This window comes from Lupinus angustifolius, chromosome LG05 (assembly GCF_001865875.1).
Source record: "Lupinus angustifolius cultivar Tanjil chromosome LG05, LupAngTanjil_v1.0, whole genome shotgun sequence".
NCBI classification, from domain to species: domain Eukaryota; kingdom Viridiplantae; phylum Streptophyta; class Magnoliopsida; order Fabales; family Fabaceae; genus Lupinus; species Lupinus angustifolius.
In genome coordinates, this window is record NC_032013.1 from 23864533 (window position 1) to 23889484 (window position 24952).

Sequence of the window (24952 nt, forward strand, 5' to 3'; positions counted from 1 at the left end):
AAGCATTGTCATATCTTACATAAACAACGCATTCTATAGGTCTTATTAATAGCATTTTTTGTTGCGCTGTTGTAGTTCATATATATAATAGCACATTAACAGAAAAGTTTTGTTATATTATTCATAAATATTCTCAAACAACACCCTAATAAATTTATATTACAATTCTACTCTCTTAATAAATTTCACAAATTCATTATTTCAAATTATTGGATAGAAGACAAATAAGAGAAATAGACAATGAATAGAACATTTTTATTAAAAAAACTATCAAAAACTTCTAAGTAGTATCTTAAGTTTGAGTTATATGAATGATAAAATTCAAGAAATCGGCAAACTTGTCACGTAGCCATCACAACCTGTGTTTCTTGTCATCGAACTCACCATGTGCAGAGCTATAACCATTAATTCATTTCTAAGAGTATGCATAGGTATACTAATATAAGGTTGAAGTAGGTTAATCATCTTTGAATATGAATAATGAGGTTATGAGCTTTTTGAATGGGTATTTTTTTCCTTTTAGTTTGAGTTACTTGTGATTCTAGATTTTGTTTGATGATGACATAATTTTTTATGTGCTTTAATGTATCTTGTTGTAGAATAGTTATTATTATTAGTGAAACTCTTCTTCATTAATGAATAGGGGAGTACAGTTTTTCTCTTTAATTTTAAGAGTAAATTTATCTTATCACGATAAATATAAAGATACAAGTGTAATTATATATGACATTTTCTTTGTTTATTGGCATCACTTGATGAGTCTCATTCCATTCTAAGGGTAGCATCAGCAATTTGGGTCTTGCAACTTTTGTTCACAAAATATTCATCTAAATTAGGGCAGAACATGCCCATTTATAGGAAATACATGAAATAGCATATTATGATGGTCCTAGATAACATGTAGGATGGGCTTGAGGCCATCTGGTATATTTTTTTAAAATATAAAAATAAAAAATCCAAAAAAGTTCATTTTTATTATAAAAAAAATCAAATAAAATTAAATCAATAATCTTATATCATATTTTTAATATTATACATGTTTAACATTGAAGAAAAGTTAGAAAGAACCTTCAGAAATTTTAAAATTTGTTTTGAGAAAGAATGAGGGTGAAAATATAAATGATAAATCTCAACTTCCCTAATTGGCAGCTAGAAAAGCCCACAAGACAAAATGGACATGATAGAAGAGGAAACTCCTAATGAACACAATTTTTATTCCTTATTGCCAATGCTAATTAAGAGGTTGAAAAGATAATATTAAAGAGTTGTTTGATTTTCTTATAATTATTTAATTGTTTATCATTTTTAATGAATATAAAAATATAATTTCGTTCATAAAATTACAACATGTGTCTCGTCCCCAAACATTTCATGAATGTTAGTCACATAATAGAAGGAAAACTAAAATCACTAAAACAAATAATGAGAATGACTTAATGTAATAAAATTAGAACACAAGAGATTAATTTCTTCATCTCATCAATGCAACCAAAAATGCATTTAAGCCTACATTATATTATATTATTTCTCAAATTATTTTACAAGTCATCAATAGTATGTATACTCTCTTCACTTATTCAACACTCCAATAATTAACCTACTTTTCTATACACCTAATTTATCTTACACATCAGCCACAAAATTTTATTTATCACTCTCTAGATTTGGCATACTTCTCTAATAGTTGAGCATTTCACTCACCATTCTCAAAATAAAGTTTCCCAATAATAATAATCTGTATTCCTAAAATAAAATTAGCCACTCAATATTAGAATACATCTTTTATCTCAAACAGTGTATCACTCTATAGGATATACATATGTTATCTCACAAATTGTATCATACCATCAGTTATGATTTGTCAGAATAATAGTTAATTATTAATTTTTTAACTTAAATATATTTTCTCAATTAAACATAGATTAATAGTATATGTAATGACACAACTTGTGCGATAGAAGATGTAATCCTCACTCTATGTGTCACCTATTTATGATTGGTAGAAAAATATATTTAACGTAAAAATTTAATAATTAAATATTTTCTCATTAACCTCGAATAATGGCACATGAAGTAACATTTTTTTTAGAAATTTCATCCATGCAATACCAAGTCTAATAGTTTGACTTTATTGCACAGTTTCCTTCATCCTAAAGCAAAAGTTGTTATTTTTCTGTCTAGCTTCCTCACACAAAAGTCATAAGTTGACTTTCTTCATTCTCTTGACTTTCTTCATTCTCTATTTCAGCTTCTTGCATTAAAACACTACTCTCAATTGGAATAGCTTCACCAATCATCTTGGACCTGCAAACTTGTTCCAACATTTTCACTTTCCAATCTCATTGCTTTCCCTACTTGAGAGTTTTATTCAAGGTTCTAAATCACATGTCATATCATGCATAATTATTATTATTCTTTGAAAATGATATTTTCATCATGTTTTTGTTTGTTTGTACTTTGTGTATATCAGAAGTGCAAGTCTAGAATATATAACTATTGGAATGGAGAATAAAGAAGTGATAATGGGTATTGCTTTGGAGAAATTTACATGGAAGATTGAAACTTTCTCCAAATTCAGCACCAAGAGACTCTCCTCCAAGGCTTTCAAACTTGGTGGTTATAGATGGTAATTCACTCAAATTTTCAACTTAATATGTTAACCTATCTAAGTATATGATATTTCATGTGTCATTTTTTATTATAAATAAACTATGCTTTAGGCCATTCCTTGGAGAAATTATAATACACCATATACTCTTGAAAGGCTCATATTTAATCTTTAATTCATTACATAACATTTTATATTTAAATCAACCACTTGTATGATTTTAAAATATATGAGAAAGGGTTTTTTTTTTTTTTTGCAGGAAGATTGTTTTATATCCTATGGGTGAGAATGGCAAGAATTTTTCCTTGCAGGTGAAGATTGCTGATTTTATGCCAGCTTATGGATGGAAAATATTTGCATATTTTAGGGTTTCTCTTATTAATCAGTTTCATACCAAGAACTCAATAGCTAAGGGTAACTATCTTATTCCTCAATTTGTTTAATATTTGTTACTTTTTTATGTTGTTTTGGATGATGCTATTTTCATCTTTACAATAATTATGAGGGTTTTACTAATTATTATCTCAAATGGAAATATTTAACAGGGTGAAATAAGATCATTTTCTATTATGGTGTCGTGAATGGGAAAATTTAATTTGTTAAATTTTGAATTAAATTTTTTCAATGAATCTAATACTTGGGCACATAGATTGACATAAATTATGGGACAACAAATTTGAGCTTATGTAATGTTTAAGAAATAGAAAAGAATAAATACTAGAAAACTAAAACTTTGAGTCTTAATTTATTAATACATCATTTAATTTCCATGGTTGACTTTGTTCTTTTGTATTTAGAAACTAAAACCTTAATCATAGAAGTGTTTTTTTACTGTGTGCCATAGGCACATAAAATTCATTAAAAGTGAAGTTTTATTCGGAAATAAGGTAGCCATGTAGTTATAATTTTTTTCAAATGATAGACTTAATTTTTACATGAATATATGTTTATACTTTATAATGAGATTATTTAACATATGCTGGCACACATTAGGAAAAATTCATTATAAAAAGGGCAAAGATACAAATTTTACAATGGAAAATTAAAAAAAGATTCCGTTTTCTAATGTAACATTTTTATATTCTTAAAGAGTGTCCTAACAAAACTCCAATTCTAAACCATTCTATCATTTTTTTATATCCTCCTATCTACTTAAATTAAGAAATATAGCAAGATACTTAATATATTTATTTTTTCACTTTGTTTGATATATTAAGAAAATTTGCAAGAGGATGTTGGATTAGTTTCTTTTATGAATCCCATCAAATAATGTATTTTTATTACATTTCTTGCATATGAGTTCCTAAGCATGACACCTTTGTAATTAATAAAAACTGAGTGATTAATGATATTTTTCAAGATCTTTTTTCCCACATCCAATTTATATCTGCTGAATAATTATTGATCAAAAAGTTTTATCTTTAAAAACAACAATGAACAGATAATATGTGTTTATGACTTAGGTGTATAAATTGATCTGATAAAAAATGGTGATATTTCATAATTATATATATGACAAATCTAACTCTAGCTGATTTAAATTTTGCAGAGACCCAACAGAAATTTAATGGAGGAAATAAAAGTTGGAACTCTCCATCATTCATTCCTCTCAATGAATTCTATGACCCAAGTCAAGGTTATCTTGTAAATGATACATGCATCATTGAAGCTCAAATTGCAACCTCTAAGGACATTGCATTTAACATTTTGGACAATGTAGAACTCAATGAACCAGAACATCTAGGAATGGCACCTTTAAGTCCCACAAGTACCCATGAATCTAGAGATGATGTAAGTGAAACAGAAGTGCAACTCTTACATCATGAACATCAAGGAATAGGTCCCTCAGATGAGACTCCAAGTCCTAAACAAGTGCAATTTGTTCCTAGTGCTCCTCCTATGTATCCTAATTTATCTAATGAACATGAAGAAGTGTTCTTAACCCCTCTTGCTGAACTCGTAGATTTCAAGAGTTTAGAGCCAGAGGAGTCAGCTTTTATTCCATTATGGGAAGAGGTATGTTCATGTCACCCTTCACTAGTAGAAAACCAAAGAAAAAGAAGTTCTAGGTTCATATTATGGGCATTCCTAGCTTTGGGTCAAGTTCTACATTTCCTTAAGACTAAGAAGATTAGAGATATGGGGGAAGATGAAACTAAGCACCTTAAGGTTCTATGGGATGAACTACAATCCTTTGGGTTTGATTTGACATGGTTGGAGCCACATGTTCAATCAGCATTGGGTGCAAAAGCTTATTTGGAAAGAGCACATGAAGTCAAAAATCTAAGGGCTAAAGTAGCTACTTTAGATATTGAAATGAGGAAGTTGAAGGCAAAATTGGCTGTTGAAGAAATTGACCTTGAGGTTACAAGGAGACACTTGGCAAAAGCAGAGAATGGTTTTGAAGAGAGGGACATGGATGTTGTACTAGGTTATGGAATACCTTAGTTGCCTTGAAGAATAAATCTCAGTTGGTGTGTACTATTGATGGAAACAAACAAAATATATACACTTCACTATATCTCAATTCGGAATAGTGACCCTTTGATATATAGATTTACTTAAGCATTGTATAACTTATTCTCATGATAGAAATGAAAGACCAATGTTGGTAGCTTCATTCCAATTCTCTTTTTTAGGTAAAGAAAAATTGTATCAAACTAAGTACAAATGGTGCCCCAATATAAAAAAACGATCAACTAGTGATCTATTTAGAGATTAAAGTAATACAAAGTTTTGAATCTATATATCAATTTGTAAAAAATAAAGAAGTTTAAGTTACAAATGAGGAAAACTAAATCCAAGATCTAATCTAGATTAAATCGAATAAGTGGATAGCCTCATACCAATTCTCTTCTTTTATCTCATATTACTAACCTTAATAGGGAGTCTTAGTAGGTTCGTACGCTTTTCAATGACCTTTGTCCTCATACTCTATATTATAATTTATTTGTCACAGTTAAAGCCAAATAATTTTTTTTAGAGATAGAAAAAAAAATTAAAAGAAAATATTAGGAACAAGAGAAGCTATAATTAACCAGAAAATAAATGACCAAAACTTAAAATTTTCAAATCTGAACCATGTAGAGAATTTTACATCTAACAAGTATCAATGAAACCAGGCCAAAGCAATTTCCAAATGGAAAAGTCAAATTTTATATTTACTTATGCATGTTCTGTGTCAGTGCTTTGAATGACAGAAATTTTTTCATTTGATCAAATATCTACACTATTCTGTATAATATATCATCACCAACACTCTCAACAGCCAAACGTTTCATGCGCACTAAAAGCAGCAAAAATGATCTTGCTCTAGGACCTGAAATATTTTAAGAATAAATAGACAGCATCAGCATTCAGCAATAAAACGTTAGTTGAACTATGAGGGAATGTTGGCATGATGAAGAATATAAGTGTTCTTAATAGTTTATAATAATATTGACTTTGGTGTAAAGCCTGGTGTAAATTGCTTGAAATAATGCAAAAAGGTGCCAATTTCAGGGCACATCAGTGATTATACTGGGGCAAAAGAGAGATCATATAATGGAATAAATCGCAAACAGAAAATTGTTATTTTGCAATGAGTGAATCAAGAACAAGGCACAGTATGACTACCTAAATCGAATGAAAAAACTTCATCTTGAAGGAAGCTGTTTCCATTGGTCTTGCTTAGGCTTGAATTGATCTTATCAACAGCTACAAGTAGTTCCTAGGAGACAGCCCAAAAGAAGAATGTCAAATAGGCTAATAAATTTCCCATGCACATGCAATTACCAAGTCCTATTATCCTTGAGTATACATCTGCGGTAAAAAATTACAGAACATAATAGCATAGTATCTAGAATCTCATTGGCATGTATGCTTGAAAATTGAAAACTGCATTATACACTGAAACAATTAAATTATAACGCAACACAAGCCCATTAACTAAAGAAGAATCTAGTTCTTCTGATGAAAGCACCAAATAATATGCCAGTGGAAATGATTCCGATAATCTCAACCTGACTAGAGACAAATGCTAAGTTCAGCTTATTTACATATTAGCTGGGGAAAAACCAGTATGCTACCCTTCATAAATGTGGTTTTGAAGAACTAACATCACTTGTAAGTGAAAGTGTAGGATATTACAGAATCTCACCTCCCATGATGCTAGACCCCTGATGTAGCCAGGAAGGCTTTCAAATTCACTCTCCAATATCTTTAAAACGGAGCTGGGAGATTTAGCTGACTCTAAATTCTTGTTGTCTGGCTCTATACGTTATTTTGCAAAATAAGAAAGTAAAAAAGAATAAAGGAAATCTGTTTAGAAGGAAGCTAAGGAAAAAATCACTTACCATAAGATAAGAAATTCCTTTCATCATATGCCACCATTTTGTCCCCAGTAGGTAGATATTGATGTTTAAACTCTTGCCCACTGTTCACACGTAGCTTGGAGAATGAGAATCATGCAGGAATTGTCTATAGAAAAAAATTGAAATGCAGAATGTTCTACAGGAAGCAAATAATACCACAACTTTTGACTTACTTCTTAGGTTCTTGAGAAGATAACCCAGATGCATCAGAGGATGAATCCATGATAGAAGACATTGGCAAAAATGGAATTAGTAACATTCAATTAAATTAAGAAGCTAAGGTTAACACAGTCAACTATCTGGCCAGAAGAGCAGGTCTTAGGAGTTAGGACCTCCCATGTAACCAAATTATTCAGTACCACAATAATAAAACCAGAGCATTGTTAACAAGAAAAGAACAAGAATCATGTGCAACTAAAATTTAAATGTGAAATTCTCACAAAATTAACAAGCATGCCAATGGAAATTATGACAGATTATGCTCACTAACCTTCAGATGCTAAGGTGGCCAGACAAGCATCTGACAGCCCGAGCTTTTTTAAACTCAAAGATTCATCAAATCTGAAGAGAATTAGGGAAACAGAAGAGCTTTTCAATTATAACACCATCAAATTTTGTCTATGGCTCATTGATTATCATATTGTAGTTAATATTTTCAGAGCTTTAACATCCAAATAGACCACTACACATGTTGAACTTTGCGAACTTTGTGCTTCACATCCAATCCTTAGCATGATAGTGATTTAGATAACCCTCCCCTAAGCTTTTCGGCGAAGCTAGTCCCATTCATTTTAATACATACAAAATTAATGATAAAATTGAAAACGCAAATCACAAGTGAACTTCAATTGTTATCATTTACCATCCACTACTGAAAATCAAATCAATATAGTTTCAGTCACTAAATGAGGATACAAAGCTTCTTCTTCTTCAAAACTCTTGTTGAAGGAAGAGGCAGCCGCAGAGAGTGATTCATAGAAAGAACATAGAGTTTCAAATTCTATTCCTTCAGCTCCATCTTCTTCGTCTTCCTCCTCCTCCACGTCATCAACATCTGCAACTAAATCAACTAATAAAAAATCCAAATCCAACGAAATTAGGTCAAACAACAAAACACAATTTCAAGGAAGTACCAGGAACATAACCAAAGCTCTTCAACCGCTCTTCAATTTCAACTAAATCGTTATTGTGCTTCTTGTATAGTTCATTACAATGACCTAAAAGCTCTTCGAACGAGACGGTACCGAAGGACATTGAATCAAGCATCTCGAGATCGGTGTTTGCGACGGATATACGGCGATTGAGGCATTGCAAGAAAGTTGAAGATGCAGAATCTGAATAGAGATTGTGAAATTAAGCTATGAAAATTGTGAGAAATGAAGAGAGAGAGAGAGAGAGAGTTACCGAGAGGAATAGATCGGCGATGAATGGATTGATTGAGAGCGTTAGTAGAGGAATGAAGGTGGTTGCAGAATGATGCTAATGAGTTGCAGAAACTGGAGATTGAATCCGAATACGACATCGTTTTCTTCTTCCTCTTTCCTTTTCCCACACCAATTGCACCTCTCCCATTATTTATGTATTATTTGTCTTTGAATTTCAACAAGGAAAAGGTTTAGGCGGGAAATGCTTATTTAAACTACATAATAAAGTATCTGAATAAAGTATCTGCTCCCATAACGTGAGAAATGTCTTTTTAATTATTTTCTAAACAAATATTTCTGAAAACTACACAAATAGGATATATGTTGGTCGGGTGAGATAATTTATCTTTTAGTATGAGGAGATATTTTATTCTTTATTATTTATTATTGTAGTCATTCTAACTCTAATGGTCAAAAGACATTGGTCTAGTAGTATAAAATTTTATTATATCTCAAATATTAAAAATTCGATTCATGTGAGCAACATTTATTAAAAGGAATACTCAGACATTCCCGAAAGAGATTATTCTCTTGGTTATAGACTGAGAAAATATTCTTAATTATACAAAAGATTGTAATTGTAAGGTTTAAGATACAAATACTTTAAAAAATATTAAATATAAATTTTGATTTAATTTTAGTTTAAGTAAAAATATTTATTGTTTTAAAAAGTTTTTAATAATATACTTTTTTTTGTTTGAATCTTTCTATACAAACTAAATTTAAAATGTATAATCATTATATTTTACTACAATTTTATTGTATGACTCCGCTCTTCATTAAAAAATATGGCTTTAGTATATAGATAGGGGAAAATGAATGTATGTAAGCTTTTATAAGTCGATAATGTAATTGGATCATTTATCATTCATAATTAATCATCAAACAAGTTTTCAAAACAATAAAAATAACATAAATGAGTGGTAGATGATATAGTACATGTATATAAATCTTTACTATAATTCAGACTATTTTAACCAACAAAAAATCACAATTTCACTTAAATACAAGTTTGTACTACTTTCCTATCATTTTATTTATTTTATTTGAGCATACATGATCAAAATACTCATTCCACTCTCTATATTTATGGCACCATATGTTTATTCAAACTAATTTTATAGTTCCACTAACCACATCAGTTCCTTCTTTTAACTCACTTTCTTCGTTCATAAGCACTCTGAAAATCAGTTCTTGTTGGGCAGTACACTGATCTCAATACCAGTGGCATAATAATTACACTGATATTTATACTGATATGTAATTATATCTGTTAAAACCAGTCATACCCACCAAATTTTATTAAAATTAATTTTTTAATAAAAAAAAATTATTAATTTTTATTGATTTTTCAGCATTAATGTTAATATATTATATATGTATATCTAACTTAACCGGTAGTAAATCACCGGTTGAACCATTATATCATTATACTGATTTGATAACTGGTGCAGTATTAATAACACTGTTCTCCATCATAAAAAAACATTTGTATGGAGTGTAAACTTTATTTTATGGTACATGAAAATTACACATTGAGTTGCATAAAAAGCAATTCAAGTGAGAAAGACTCATGTCTATAAGCATCAAACTCCAACTACTGTATTGTAAGTACCATAAACAGCAAAAAATAATCCACACAGTAGAATAAAATAATCCAATGATTTTTCCCATATGCTTAGTGAAGACCCAAATAGTTTTAGATGAAATGTAGCTGGCAAAACAAATGAGATCACTGCACATATAGTGCTCCCTACAAATGAAGCAAAAACACCGAATTCCGGCACAAATGATGCTAAGATTGCTAGCACAACCACCACGGCAGTGCGGCTGATGTATATCCAAATCTTTCTCATTTTTGTTGGTTCGTTATTGCCCCTGTCAACAAAATTGAGCTTCCCTTCGAGAATCTCGTTGATTGGGTGTATGATCATTGGGAATGTGAACACAAGTCCCAAGCATAAGCCTAGCTGTTAATAGCATAAATTGTTAGATGTTAAAGTCTCTTGCTGAACAACAAAGAAATGCAGCAAAAATTTGAAAGTAAACGATGAAAGATTACAAACTCGCGGCGAAAGCATGTGTTAGCTTTTTCATGCACTTTCTGTAATGCTTAAAATTTAAGATGTTAAAACATTATTTATAGGGGCTAAGCTAAAGAATTAATATTTCTTTCAAAAAAACATGAGAAAAAGTTGAGTTTAAAAAAATGGCTATGTGCAGCCACGGCGCAAATGCATATAATTTGTGATTTCAACAAAGCAACACATACAGAACCAGATATACTGATACCAATTGATGCATACAGAAGTAACAAGCAGGAGTTATCATAATTATCAAATGTCATCCCTTTCGACCGCTAAGTCGATCTAGCTAGTAGTATCCTCAAATATCTCAAAATGGAGGCAACTAACAATATGAGAAGAGCAGTTCAATCAGATTTGACCAAGACATGTCAATTCTATGTTCATGTCACAATATCTTAACTTATCTTATAAATAATATCTAGAAGGATATTTGTATATCGAGAGAATATCACATACTACCATGAAAATAAGTTGATTATCATATTATTTTAATGTCCAAAAACCGAGGTTGAAAATTCGGTGTTTTTTCACCCAAAAAACAGCTGCAGAAAACAACTTCTATGGTTGCCAAACACCTTCAAGCCTATTCAGGTTATCGTTTTGGAGTAGTAACAACAGTTTTCCCCAAAAAAATTAATATGAACCAAACACCTTAAACAATGGGTGTGTATGAGATAAACTCAAAGAAAAGTGCATGTCACTGATACATGATATATATATCTGGAAGGTGGTGTCAGGTATTTTTCATTATAAATATACAATGAACTATTCAGCGAAAAGAAAACAAACAAAAATAAAAAAGAGCATAGTATTGATTAGCTAACTGCAAGAACACTATTTAAGAGTAACCATGTTAAGCAAAAATAACGAGCAGAACACAACGGCTCCGAGTACGGATGTTTTAATTAAATTACCTGTACAGCAATTGATGACCAATTTCTAGGAAGATTGAGGGTCACAATGTCTCTAGTTTCTTCACCAAATGCAATGTAACCACAGAACCCAAAAAGAATATATACAAAAGTTATCCCACCAAAAGTCTGAGCTAGCAATCTCGGGAATTTAGCTCTATCCTGCATAGAATTCTCCAAGGCCAATGTCATTCCAATCCCCTCGAAACAAAAAACTGCCATGCCTGCTGCGAATGGCAACCCACCGATGTTGGATGTGATTGTCGTCCTTTCTTCAAATGAAAAACCATTCACTACGGCCTGTCCTATATCTTCCTTCACTACAATTGCAATAGCTAGGACATTGCAAACATCAGCGAAAATGCTAAAAGGTGCTAAAGAAGATAAGCTTCTTATCCATGACAATCCAATTTCAACAGGCACTAACATAAATATGTAGGAAGTTAATGTGATTTCATGGGATTGAAAAACGGAATGAAGATTTTGTCCAATGAATACCAAATACGCAACAGATCCTCCGCATAGCGCTAACGAAATTAAAAGTTCTGTCAGATAACGGCCTGGGGTTCCAAAGCACCGATAACCCAGGTCTCCATATGTTCTTGATTCCGTTAATGGTTCTTCTGATGCCAACTTCTCTCTGCACCTAACCTGTATCGAGGAAATATAAACCAAACCATTTTGCGACAACACTTGTGCAGAATAAAAGCAAGAACCATAAAATAAAATATGTCTCGTTGAACTTTAATTCAGGTTCTTTTGTATTTCGTTCCTTTTGGTTGTGGAATCATGTAAGATAGGCAAGCCGGTGACTAAGTGTACCTGCACCCTAATAAACAAGAAGAAATTGGAAGCAGAGGAATAAAGCAGTTAATTCTGACTGAAAGTGGGAATGACGTGTGAATTTGGAACTAGAATGGTTGAAGAAACTAAAAAAGATAGCAATTACAACCAAAGAAGTAATAAATGCACGGGCATGCTCTAAGAGAATTAAGAATACCCACGGAAAGACTAATTCAATCCATAACGATGTACCGGAAATACCTTTTAGTTACTCGACCAATCATCATATGAAGCAAAATACAAAAGATACACTAATCAATAAAAAGGACCATTCGTAATGCAAAAACAGCCAATTGGAAAGCAATAGTTATGCCTCTAAACTTACCGGTAAAACAACTATACCATTTGATCCCTTTATTTTATCAACAATTTTTTTGTAAGAATCAATCAGTTATCTTTGTCCTGAAACCGAAAAAAGAAAAACCTGCTAGTACGTAGTAGTATCAAATCTATATTCCTTGGACCACGATGAATTCGGTTTTTTTTTAGTTTATGTCCCTTTGGTTATGGAATCATCTAACTAGTACAAGCCAGCACAACCAAAAATAAGAGTGTTTGTGAAAAGCAGATAGTACTATTCTTTATGGTCATTCATAATTGTCAATATACATAATCTTTAGACCAGAGGGTGAGCCAAAACGCAACGATAAGTTTGTTATCTTCCCGGATAAAGTCGTGCGTACATATACTCTCCTCCAGACCCTGATACCCAAAAACCTTACTAGGTAATAAACTAGTGCATCATTCCACCATACATTTCTTACAGCATAAAGACATGGATTAAAAAAGAATTCAAAAACACACAAAGAATCTACTCCCCAATCAGAATTCTATGAACAAAATCAAAGATTATGGTTTTCTACATAAAATTAATGCCATGAACAAGAGAGAGAAATTGAAGATAACATACAAGTAGGAGCATACAATAGAAGGTGGCTATGCCAACAATTGCAATACCAATGGATCCAGCAACCCATCCAGCTACCCTAAAAGCATAGGGCAACCCCAAAACCCCGGTTCCAACTACAGAAACTATGATATTCCCCAAAGTTTGAAGCTTTGAAGCTTTTTTTGAAGGAGGATTAAATTCTAATAGAGGGGTTGTTGTTGTTTCATGTTCCATTATCTTCTTTACTTTGATAGTTGATACACAATAAGGACTACTAATTGATCTTAAACTGGGTTCTTTTTAAGTGACTACAATTATAAGTTATGATTACCAACAAGTTGGTAGTGTTGTAAGAAGAAATGACAAAATGGGTTGTCTTGTCCGATTTAGCCCGTAAATACTCGCAAAAGATTAGATGGACATAAAAATATTTTTATTGTTTTAATGGATGAACTTCAATGTCATACTCGTTTTAAAGTGAACTAATGGATATGCAAGCATTGTTTAATAATAAAAAAAATTATATAATAAAATAAAATAAGGTAGTCAAATATAAAAAATCAATAAAAACTTCATATTTTATATAAATTTTAATAAATTATATTATTTTTTTATAAGGCATTAAAAATCACATTAAATTATAATTTATTTAAAAAAAATTTATTTTTTTCCCTTGATTATGCATGCAAGTCATCCATATTTCCCAATAGAATTCCAAAAATATCAAAAGGTTAAGACGTCGTTTCATGTGGGTGATAGTTATTAGAAAAACAGTCACCAAAAGTAACTGGGAAAAAATAAATTTTATTTGAAAGATGAGTGTAGGCTGGAAACGAGTCAAACCAGAGTTCAGCTCGATAACGATTGACTCAGTTCAAAACTCTATCATGTGTTATGTTGTTACTTAAAGTTCCCTTAAAATTCTATTCTCTTAGTATACAAAATTTGTTATAAATTTGTACCAGTTTTATCAAGTGATAAATAAGCATAAGTTTCATCACACTCCCATCTTTAAATAATTCTTAGTTCATTGTACTTTGATTTGTATAATGAGTGTTATATATATACACTGACAGTGTAAAGATTTATTCACAGTCAATGCGTCATCCACAATTCATTTGTATTACTTTTATTTAAGAGTTAATGATGGTTGAAAATGAATGGTGGATGATATAGTGACAATGTAAAAAACTCTTATAATGTTGTAGCCGGATTGACAAGTGGCTAAAGTTATAATTTGGAGATCTTAGTTCCTTAAAAGAACATGGCTATTAGTCTAGCACATGCAAACTATTGGGGCCTAACTTTTGTTATCTCATAGAAGAGATTCCAGAATTCATATTTTATTATTTTCATTCAGTGAAAACATATCAGCTGAAGGGCAATTATAACACCATCAAGTTTTCCAATTGCACAATGTCTTCAAACATTTCTGTACATAGTTTCATACCCTACAAACTTCTACAGTGCCTGGAAACAATATGGTTGACAAACACATTCAATGGCATGGATCAATTTCCTGCGAGGTCCCACCGCACTTGCACCCATATCCTTGAGTTTTTTCATGGTTAGATTTGCCAGGTAATACTTATTGAGACTCCTCCCCTGAAAAATTCTCACAAACTGCTCCAGTCCAAGTGATGTCAACCACTTGCTCAAGCCACCGGCTCTTTCAAGCTTTCTCTCGAGATTTGATGCTCTTAGCCCTTGATTTAATGAAGCTACCAAGTTGAGGGATCTTCTTGGTGCAAGTAATTTTCCGGGCTGCTTAATAACTTTGGACGCTTCATATACTCCAAGTAAGTTATGTGGCTTCAAAATACTCGCTTGCTGTGGATTTTCTGACTCCATTCTTTGATTTATCCTTACTGGCTTGGCTAAAGTTGATTTAGCTAAGGGAGGAGGACCTCTTTTTACAGCCTGAATCTCCTTTTGGGGAGCCAATAAATTGGTTTCCTCATGTTCATTACCTGAAGGATGTACAGTAGATGTTTCCTTGGGAAGTTCCTCACGGCTACTGGCTATTTCAGGAGGCATAAGATGCAGGTTAGTTGGTCCTTGGTTTTCGGTCAAGGATCTTTCACTATGAGGCGCAGGAGGCACCAGAATCGTGACTCTCTGTTTTTTCACTATAACCCAATCACCATCCTCATGCTGAATATCACTTTCTGGCGAGTTAATAAGGTGATCTGAAGCAACACTTTTGTTACCAGGAACTTTTCCTGTGAGCCTCTGCTTTGTTTTCACCATTAGATGAGAATCTGTTTGTCATAAAGTAGGATTAAGCCGTTAACAAAACTCAAGGTTTCATTTGTTGAACAAGTCATGTAACTGATTACTTAACACTATCTGAAGCATTTTATACAAACAACTCTTGCTCTAAAGCAAAATGACGTCTAACCCAATCATATCATTTCACACAACATATACAAGAAATTTGTATGCAATGAAGAGACTTGAGATTAAGGCAAGTAAAATTCAAGTTGCAAAATTACTTGTGCCCACTTTGGAATTGGAATTAAGAAAAGAATAATAAACACATAAGGTGCACATACAAATGTAACAAAACCGTCAGAGTTGTACCATTGATGCTTATAATTATATACCTCCTGTCTATTTTTTTACACATAACCAAATACACTGCTTAACACAAAAAGTTATTTGATTTACATTGAAACAGAAAGCTCCCTTACATTAAGTTTGTAAGCATGCACAGGCGCAGAAAACATAGAATTGACAGAAGTAATAGAGTGACAAAGACAGACATTTCTTAAGTCATGGTAGATACATAAAAAAAAACTAACAAAAATTAAAATTGGTGCTGATTTAAGCTATAAGTTTCCGTAGTCCTTAAAGTAACATGAATGCATGATCTCAAGTCATTAAGCTATATGTAATATGCATAACCTCTAGTTTTTGTCAAGTTCTATGTCAACAGAAGTATTTCTTGCAACATTCAAGAAATTCATGTAATAACTAATACCAAGTGCTTCAAATTAGGAGCTCAACTTCTACACGAATAAAATGAAGTCTCACCTAACCTAATAAATTACAATTACTAAAGCTGGGCTTCAAAGAGAAGGAAGATAAAAAATATATTCAATGGGGGAGAACAAGGCTGTTTCTGAAATGTACAACACCCCTTCTTCCCACACAATCAATTGATCCAACTCATTAAGCCCAGCTCAAAAATTGAGTGCTCGCTTTCCTAATTACCTCTATCAAACATCACAAAAATCTAGAGGACAAAAATGATGTTTTGAAAACATTGCAATGGAGTGGATATAATGAGTAATGTATCAAGTATTACATTGGTAAAGAAAGAAGGAAAAATATTCAGAGCAAATCTGGGGTAGTAGTGAATGATTACTGAGAAAAGTAATATGGCAGAGTCAGAGAGAGAGAGGAATATACAACTACAACAACAACAACCAAGCTTTTTCACACTAAGTCAGTTGCATAGATTAATATTCGGCCGTAACTCGTAGATCATGTCTTCAAATAAACCATTGAAATCTAAATCCTGAATAGTTTCGCCATTAGTTTTTCATTGTCTCCCTCTCCCTCTAACTATTACAGTACCTCATCTGATCCACACTCATATCCAGGACTTTCATAGAACTTCTCCACACATGTTCAAATCACCCAAACTAAGATTCTAAAATCATTTCTATAATAGATGCTACCTCAACATTTTAGCACTGAAATCATAACAGTTACATCATCAACTATAAACTAAAGGGGCTTAAATTATCAAAACGCAATCTTGATAATTTGTTTTTGTCTAATCTCAATTGCAGACTCAACCCACAACTTTGATGCTCCATTACAGTCAAATAGAAAATCCCACAACTTTGAAACATAATTACGACATATAGGTATAAAATACTGAGAATGAAAATAAAACCCTAAAATAATAAAAACATACAAATACTAATTCAATTAACTTTATAGGAATAGAAGAAGTGAAAAATTGTTGCTAACCTCCCAAAATTCGGAGAACACGGTAACGCGATCGGATCAAAGATGTGAATGTAATTTGAGAGTTCGTCTTCAATTTGGAAACATGTGTGCCCTAATTCCTTGCCACGCGGTATAAGATTCGCGTCTAAGGAAGGATTTTTTTTTTTTCTAAATATATTATAAAACAAGCAAGAGTAACAAAATCAATAATATATTTGTTTTATATAATATCATTTATATTTAATTATTATTAATTTTTTTAATATATTACATTCAATAATTAAAATGAATGATCATATAGTGTGAATTGAGTCTTCTTTGAGGTACTATTAGAACATAAGCAATCTTTAAATGGGTTAAACAACTTATTTTATAATGGTTAAATTTTATACTTTTCTCGTTAATAGTGCAATTCATTCAAGTAAACATCATTAAATGTTTATTTTAACTGTGCATTTGCTCAAATGAGTGTTGTTAAATAATTAAAAATAGACATTTAACAGTGTTCCCTTCAAACCATATAAGCGAGCAATATTAAATGTCTACTTTCAACAGCATTCACTTGAGCGAGCAATATTAAATGTCTACTTTCAACTACGCTCCCTTCAAACCACATGTTTTAGCAACTTTTAGACTTAACATCTTCCATCGCTTTAGAGCTGAACCTTCTGCCAAGAGCTGCAAAAGATCCAAGTAGTACAATTGAATGTACAAGCAAACCGAAGAACAATTGAGTACAGTTAACCGATTAAAGTTAGGCATTTAATAACATTACTCAAATAAGTTTGGTTAAATGTCTACTTTTAATATCGTTCATTCAAGTAAGTGCTATATTTAACCACACTCACTTAAACGAGTGTTGTTAAATCTTTACTTTTAATATTATTCACTCATGTGATTGTTATTGAATGTCTACTTTCAACCATTTAATAACACTCGCTCGCTCAAACAAGTATTGTTAAATGTTTATTTTCAATTTTAACAACACTCACTCAAAAAGCGAACATTGTGAGGGTTGCTAAATGTCTATTTTTCACTTTTAACAACACTCACTCAAGAAGCGCGCGCTTTACATGTCACTTTCCCTTAATATGAAGAAAATAGAGTTGTTGCACTTTCTACCATTTTTTCATTATTGGTTAATATATTTTCCATTTTCTCTTTCTTCATTTTTTTATTATTTTAATGAATTTATAGAAATAAAAATTATTCTCTAATTAGAGAATGATTATTTATTTACTAGACAAAAACATATCACTCCCAGACAACAAAATTTAAGAACATTCATTTTTTTTTGTTAAGAATCACTATGAGAGACACTCTTAAGAATCTTGAATTTCCATACAGAAAAAATAAAAACAAATCATATTTTCAAATATGCTTTATGATAAATGAAAAGACAATCAAACATGTAATGAAGTTAATGTAAAGATTACAATTGTGTTCAAATACTATTGAAATATTTATTTGAGTTACTATTAAGAGTCCTCGCTTTCCGTAGAATGTTTAGGAGAATATGGTGAATTTTTAGTTGTTTGATATGGTAGAAAATGAAAATAAAGTGGAGAGAAAAAATATTATTATAATTATTAATGAAAATCATATGATAGATACATAAAAACATGAGTCCCACCATATAATGGTTTACTTTTAGGAATCACAAAAACACACGACCTATACATAATCACAAAAATACATATAATCAGTACTTGCAATAATAGTTTATGGGTTGGTACAAGTATCATAATATCCTCCCATAGGTATGGGCATAACTATAAACTTATTTTTAATTAAATATTTTATATATTATAATTTATTACTTTAAAATTATATATTTGTGTATACTTGTATTATTTAATAATAAATTTTAATTATTGAACTTTTCTTATTGTCCATCTAATAATTATTATAATATATAATTACAAAGTATATAATTATGTTATTAAACCTGAAAATCTTCTTAATAATGTTATATTCTCTTACTAAATCCTCATACTAATTCTTCTGCCCACAAGAAGGTAATACGTGTTACTTGTAATTGTAAACTAACTATTAATAAATAATATATTTCCTTGTGACATATGTCATGTTCTGATGAATAGTAAGAGGATATAGTAGGAAATATCATTTTCTTAATAAAAAAAGTGATTCTTTAATTATGTAATATAAAAGAAAGAAAAAATGAAAAATAATGAATTGAGAAATGTTCGGGAAAAAAAATAAGTCTTATTAATTTTAAGCTAATACAAATATAACTTTTCCATCCATTTTTACTCCATACATGATAAGAAATTTTTTTAGTGGAACCCATTGCCCATTTTTCTTTCTTTCCTTTGTTTTCCTTCCATCCAAATGATATAAAATAAATTTTTTTCTTTACTTTTCTCTCCTCATCTTTTCTTTCCTTCTATTTTCATTGCAAGCAAACATATAGCATAAACATTTATACACTAAATTAAGTCTCTTATTGATAATGATGTATTTTTATATATACTTTAATTGTTCTAATATGATATATTTAAGTTTAGAGATGAGTTTCACTTACTCCAAGAGTACGGTTTAGTCCACATTTTAGCAATAAATTTTAGAGAAATTTAATAGTTTAAATATATTCGCTAATTCAAATCATTAGATTTTAATGGCTAAGAAATGTGACAAGTTTTGTAAACTTAGGCTATGTTTGGTTGTAATGAAAATTGTAGGAAAGAAAAGATGAGGAAAGAAAAGTAGAGGGAAAATTTCTCTTCCATCATTTGGTTGGAAGGAAAATAAAAGAAGGAAAGATAAAAAATAATGGGGCCCACTAAATTTTTTTCTTCTCATATATAGAGTGAAAATGAAATAAAAACTTAGCTTAAAATTAATAAGACTTATTTTTTTGTTTTTCAACATTTCTTAATTTATTATTTTTTATTTCTTTGATATCATATAATTAAAGAATCATTTTTTATTAACATTTCTTTTATCAACTTTTATTCCACTCACTTTTTCTTTTTAAACTAAATATGGTGTGAATCAAATTACAATTTTGTTAAATAATTAATTTCTAACATCAAGTTACAATTTTGTCCTATAGTGAAGAAAACAAATATGGATAGTAATGGGACACACTGAACACGTATAATACTTTTCCATACTCATACTAGTACCTTTTGTGAGTACTTTTAAGAGTAATAACTATTTGCATATTTAATAATATAATTATATATTTTATAATTAGAATATATATAAAAATAATTATTACATACATAATAATAACGAACTTTCTATACTTAAAATTTATTATTAAATAATAAAAATATACACAGTATATAATTTTAAAGAAAGACAAAATTATAATATATAAAATATTTAATTATAAAATGAATTTATTATTATGTGTCTATCTATTAGGCAAATATACTTGTATTCATTCATAAAAGCAAATCAATACATCTTGTGATTTTTTAAATAATTATAATTATGTTTTTTCTCTTCACTTTCTTTCCATTTTTTACCCTACCAAATAACTAAAAAATTCATTACGTTTTCCACTCATTTTCTTCACTTAACTTTTCTTTCCTTAACTTTTCCTTTCAAAATCAAACATAGTGTTAATGTTAGAATAAGTGAATCTCCTTTCTTAAGTTTAATATATCTATAATCTTTTATTAGATGACTACAATATCCAAACATATATAATTGTTACCGACTTATTAATGATAACATGCGTTTAAAAAATGTAAGAGAAAAACTTGGAGACGTAATCAACATGTTATATTTGGAAACATATACATTTATATTTATTAGTACTATCATTTGGTAATAAATTTTAATTAGAATTAATTTTTTAATATATTATTAAAATATAATTAACTTTTAGAAAAGTATTTCTCAAAATGTAAAAGAATAGTTATGTCTGAAAGGAATATTATTTTATGTGTGACTTATGGTTGAAAAAATATATTGTTTTTCTCCACGTATTATAGTATGCAGGTGAAGTTTCTGTTATGCAGAACAGAAATTAATAAATAAATAAAAAAATAATCCCACGTGTTTTTTATGGCTTGAAACTCACCTCATTTTCCACGTTCTTTGTTATCCCTCTCTCTCTCTCTACACACAACAACATAATACAACAACTCCACGTGCTCTAACTCTTAATTAACGTTTTCTGTAACAACTACCTTAATTTCACCTTCTTTCTATGTTACATACCATAATAGCATAATCTCTTATAGAAATCTTCTATACACATACATTACTTTATCTTATTTCTATTCTATAATCTCACCAACCTATTATTTTATATATTATTTCTCACGCTTTTTCATCATTCTCAGCCAACACAGATTCCCCAGGTAATATTAAAATCATCTTCACTTAATTATTCATTCATTATGTTACAAATTTAAGCCCCTAGTATACAATTGCTTTATACACGTGTCCTTGTTTAGTCGTATCGAGTTTCGATTCGCAGCGAGGGAGAGTTTTGTCGCTCATAATGATCGTATCCGGCTCGAGCAACATTGCCTTATATATATGTGGTTGACACTAAAATACTTGTATTGGTTAATTAATTATTATGGGATTTTTGTTAATAAGGAAATAGGAATTGGAAGGTGGCAACCATAGGGAGAAATGAAATTCGAATGTGTATTCAAAGAGTATCTGCAAGAAGAGAAAGAGGGGATGTTGGACAAGAAATGTGCTCATATTGAATATTCAAGGTTAAAAGAAGTGTTGAAGAGTTGCCAGAGATGTAAGCAATTGAACACTTCTTCTGATTCTGACCTCAATGAACACAACTTATGTCGATGTCAATCTTGCTCGTGTAAGTGTTTTTCGTTTTATTTTTACCATGTATCATGAAACCCCGTAAACAGTCTCTCTGCTTGCGGGACAAGGCTGCATGCATGTATCGCTCCTAGATCGCATTAAGTGGAGCCTCGTGCATCCTTCCGTCCATGCACAAAATACTACCTTAGGTTATCATCCTTAAGGATTCTGAATCCATTTTTAAGTCAGTGATCTTATTTTTAAAATTGATCTTCATTGAAAGATAGATAATGATTCTGTTCTCCTAAACTTTTATGTGAAATTATTTGGTTAGTGCTTATGTTAATTCAGTGAACATGATTTTATTCTATAATCCTCTAGTTTCTGAGTTCTATGATGCTTACTTTCAATAATGCTATGCTATCTCTGCATATCTTAGTTCTTTGCAATTAATCAGAGCTTATGTAACCAAAGCTTGGGTTTTCCACGTTTTTAGGGATATACTTATTTGATAATTGTATAACATGTGTAATGTTCTTTAACCGAATTGTATTACATTATGCAGTCTAGTAACTTGATTTTGTTTCCGTGTGTAGTGTGCGATGAAAAGTTCTTCGCCGAGTTGACGAAGGAAGCATCAGATATAGTAGGATACTTTAATTCAAGAGTTAGGCATATCCTTCATCTTCATACTGCAACAGGAATGAAGAGTTACGTATGGCGCTTGCGCCAGTGCTTTAAAAACGATAGGCAAACACTCGAGAAAGAAGGGAAAAATTTAATCGAGTACATTGCAATGAACGCTATAGCGATGAGGAAAATACTCAAGAAATATGATAAGGTATGCATTAGACTGTCTATATTTCTATGCTTAAGTGTTACATCGATAACTCGTATCGTTTTATATTGTACTCCAGGTACGCAACCCTGTGAATGGAGAGAACTTCAAATCCAGGATGCTTGCGGAACACATCGAACTTTTACACTCACCTTGGCTGATTGAATTGGGTGCTTTTTATTTGAACTTTAGTGGGCGAGATGGTTGCGAGCTTGATGTATTCTGTGGTAACTTTTCATGTGATCTAAACATAACCGAAGCTGTAATGACTATGAGACTTCCAGATTCGATTAAGCTCGAGTACAATCTAACTTGTGCAATTTGCCTGGTAACATCCTACTTATTTGTATGCTGCATTAGAAAGAAGAAGAAATATTTCGGATCGTAAGCGTCACTTGTTAATGCTTGGATTTTGATATGATAGGATTTTGTTTTCAATCCGTATGCTTTGGGTTGTGGTCATATCTTCTGCAAATCATGTGCTTGCTCAGCAGCTTCTGTGATGATTTTCCAAGGCCTTAAAGCTGCAAGACCAGAGTCAAAGTGTCCCATATGCAGAGAGGTATGCATTTTGCACTTAAATTTTTCATATTTGAAGATGCAGTTTTCATGCCTTTCTCCTTTAAGAACTTTCGACATAAAAGTAATTTCGACTTAAAAGTATATCGGCTTTGCTAATCATCAACCTTAGTCCACTTACGAGTTGGGTTTAAGAGCCATGAAATACACTTGTGAGATGATTCTGAAGCCCTTTCTTGCCCTTCATTCCCCTCCAAAACCCAACTCGTAAAAGGACCCTAAGAAGTCACAAGGTAAAGTTATCGAAAACTGATGTCAAAGTGGTGTATGCAATAAATTGAAGGGCTATGTCCTTAGTTTTAAGTAACAAAATTTCTTCATTTTGTTCCTTACTGCAATGTTTAGCAGAAAGCAAGTGCAGGATTATGTCATTTATCTTAGCAAATTGTTTAAGCTTCAAATCATACTCTGATTTGATTTCATTTCTAATCATAAAGATTTGATTTGATTCTTTATGCAGGTTGGTGTTTATTCTAAGCCAATGCATATGTTAGAACTTGATCTGCTTATAAAAAAAAGGTACTAAATGGTGCAATAATAACTTGTACCTTACTCTTAATCCAACATTACCATCATAATAACTTTCAAGATTTTCCAGGTGCAAAAATTACTGGAAAGAAAGGCTATACGAAGAACGATGCGATACGTTGCACCAAAGCAAGATCTATTGGAATGTGCACTCCACATATTCTGGACTAATGTAGATTTTGATGCATTGGCCATTGAAACATTCAAGTATTGATGTTAACAAATAGAACTCCAAAGAAGTTCTTAAGAGTTAAGACTGAATTGCTGATTTAACTAGTTCTTAAGAGTTTGCAGTTAATAAAGAATATGATTTTGGAAAGTTGGTTGCATATTCAGCCACCCATTTCTAGGAATATTTCAAGGGAAGTTATCAAATAATTGTTATTGTTGTTGTTAGAAGTTGGAAATATATGTATTGTTATTGAAACTTATAGATATTTATGTGAACTATGATCTGAGAAATAAAGAGGCAACAATAGAATTGTATGACAGTATGTGAATTTTCAGAATTTCAGTGATAAGTTTGTGTGGTGTTATTTGGTGCAATAAGTGTGATACTAAAAAAAAAAAAGAATATCAACAAGACGTTAGTCTAGTGGTGTAAGGTACTGCTACATCAACACGATGACCAAAAGATCAACGATTCGATTTCTACGAGTCAGACTTGTTGAAAAGGGCAGTCACGAAACCAAAAAATGATTAGTTTATTACCCTAAAGTGAGAAGATACCCTTGGTAGTACAAAAAACTAAAGTTTAGAAGCAAAAAAATAATTTGGCTATTGACATTGAAACATGTATATAGTTGTGATAAAAAAACTCAAATCAATAATTTTAGAACTAAAAAAGTTTATATTTGGCTGTTGACTTTGAAACATTTTTATAGTAAAAAGAAAAGGAATTAAATAGTTTATAAACAAGGAGATTAGTTGTAGGGATGAGAGTTGATAACATTGATATTCAGCTAGAATACCCATTTGATAACATTAATTTCACAATCATATACATACATTTTTAACATTTATACAAAATTCTATAGTAAGGTGATGCTTATATTTAGTAATTGCATTTGTAAATAATCACACAAGATCATTATGAAATAAGAAGGTAAGAAATGATTTAAGAAATAAGAAAAGAGGAAAAAATATATGAAGCTATTTTTACACTTGTATAG

At 30.9% G+C, this 24952-nt stretch overlaps 5 protein-coding genes across 13 annotated transcripts; 2 read left to right on the plus strand and 3 right to left on the minus strand.

The window, feature by feature from the left end:
* LOC109348271 (MATH domain and coiled-coil domain-containing protein At3g58270-like) lies at positions 2352–5158 on the plus strand. Its single transcript, XM_019588619.1, has 4 exons — positions 2352–2373; positions 2471–2626; positions 2868–3022; positions 4158–5158. Exons 2-4 carry the CDS (start codon positions 2502–2504, stop codon positions 5054–5056), a joined length of 1179 nt encoding a protein of 392 aa, XP_019444164.1. The 5' UTR covers positions 2352–2373; positions 2471–2501; the 3' UTR covers positions 5057–5158.
* Positions 5620–8533, minus strand: LOC109348272. 9 transcript variants are annotated; one of them, XM_019588628.1, is made up of 10 exons: positions 8365–8533; positions 8094–8294; positions 7876–8014; positions 7451–7521; positions 7134–7161; positions 7002–7022; positions 6943–6971; positions 6747–6859; positions 6224–6317; positions 5620–5927 (listed from the first exon to the last, which is right to left on the minus strand). In XM_019588628.1, exons 1-10 carry the CDS (start codon positions 8480–8482, stop codon positions 5833–5835), a joined length of 909 nt encoding a protein of 302 aa, XP_019444173.1. In that variant the 5' UTR covers positions 8483–8533; the 3' UTR covers positions 5620–5832. The 9 variants fall into 9 exon arrangements, 8 of the variants coding, with proteins under 8 accessions (XP_019444173.1, XP_019444172.1, XP_019444170.1 ...); XM_019588627.1 differs by having other exon boundaries at positions 7876–8020; XR_002107719.1 differs by having other exon boundaries at positions 6224–6364; positions 6676–6859; positions 6943–7022; positions 7134–7179; positions 7876–8020.
* Positions 9966–13406, minus strand: LOC109348273 (amino acid transporter ANT1-like). The gene is made up of 3 exons (XM_019588630.1): positions 13136–13406; positions 11386–12033; positions 9966–10354 (listed from the first exon to the last, which is right to left on the minus strand). The coding sequence occupies exons 1-3, from the start codon at positions 13346–13348 to the stop codon at positions 9971–9973; spliced, it is 1245 nt and encodes a 414-aa protein (XP_019444175.1). The 5' UTR covers positions 13349–13406; the 3' UTR covers positions 9966–9970.
* Positions 14439–17220, minus strand: LOC109348275. Its single transcript, XM_019588632.1, has 3 exons — positions 17165–17220; positions 17099–17132; positions 14439–15375 (listed from the first exon to the last, which is right to left on the minus strand). Exon 3 carries the CDS (start codon positions 15362–15364, stop codon positions 14576–14578), a length of 789 nt encoding a protein of 262 aa, XP_019444177.1. The 5' UTR covers positions 15365–15375; positions 17099–17132; positions 17165–17220; the 3' UTR covers positions 14439–14575.
* LOC109348274 (probable E3 ubiquitin-protein ligase BAH1-like) lies at positions 21645–24314 on the plus strand. Its single transcript, XM_019588631.1, has 6 exons — positions 21645–21890; positions 22432–22676; positions 22753–23001; positions 23098–23235; positions 23713–23771; positions 23851–24314. Exons 1-6 carry the CDS (start codon positions 21698–21700, stop codon positions 23954–23956), a joined length of 990 nt encoding a protein of 329 aa, XP_019444176.1. The 5' UTR covers positions 21645–21697; the 3' UTR covers positions 23957–24314.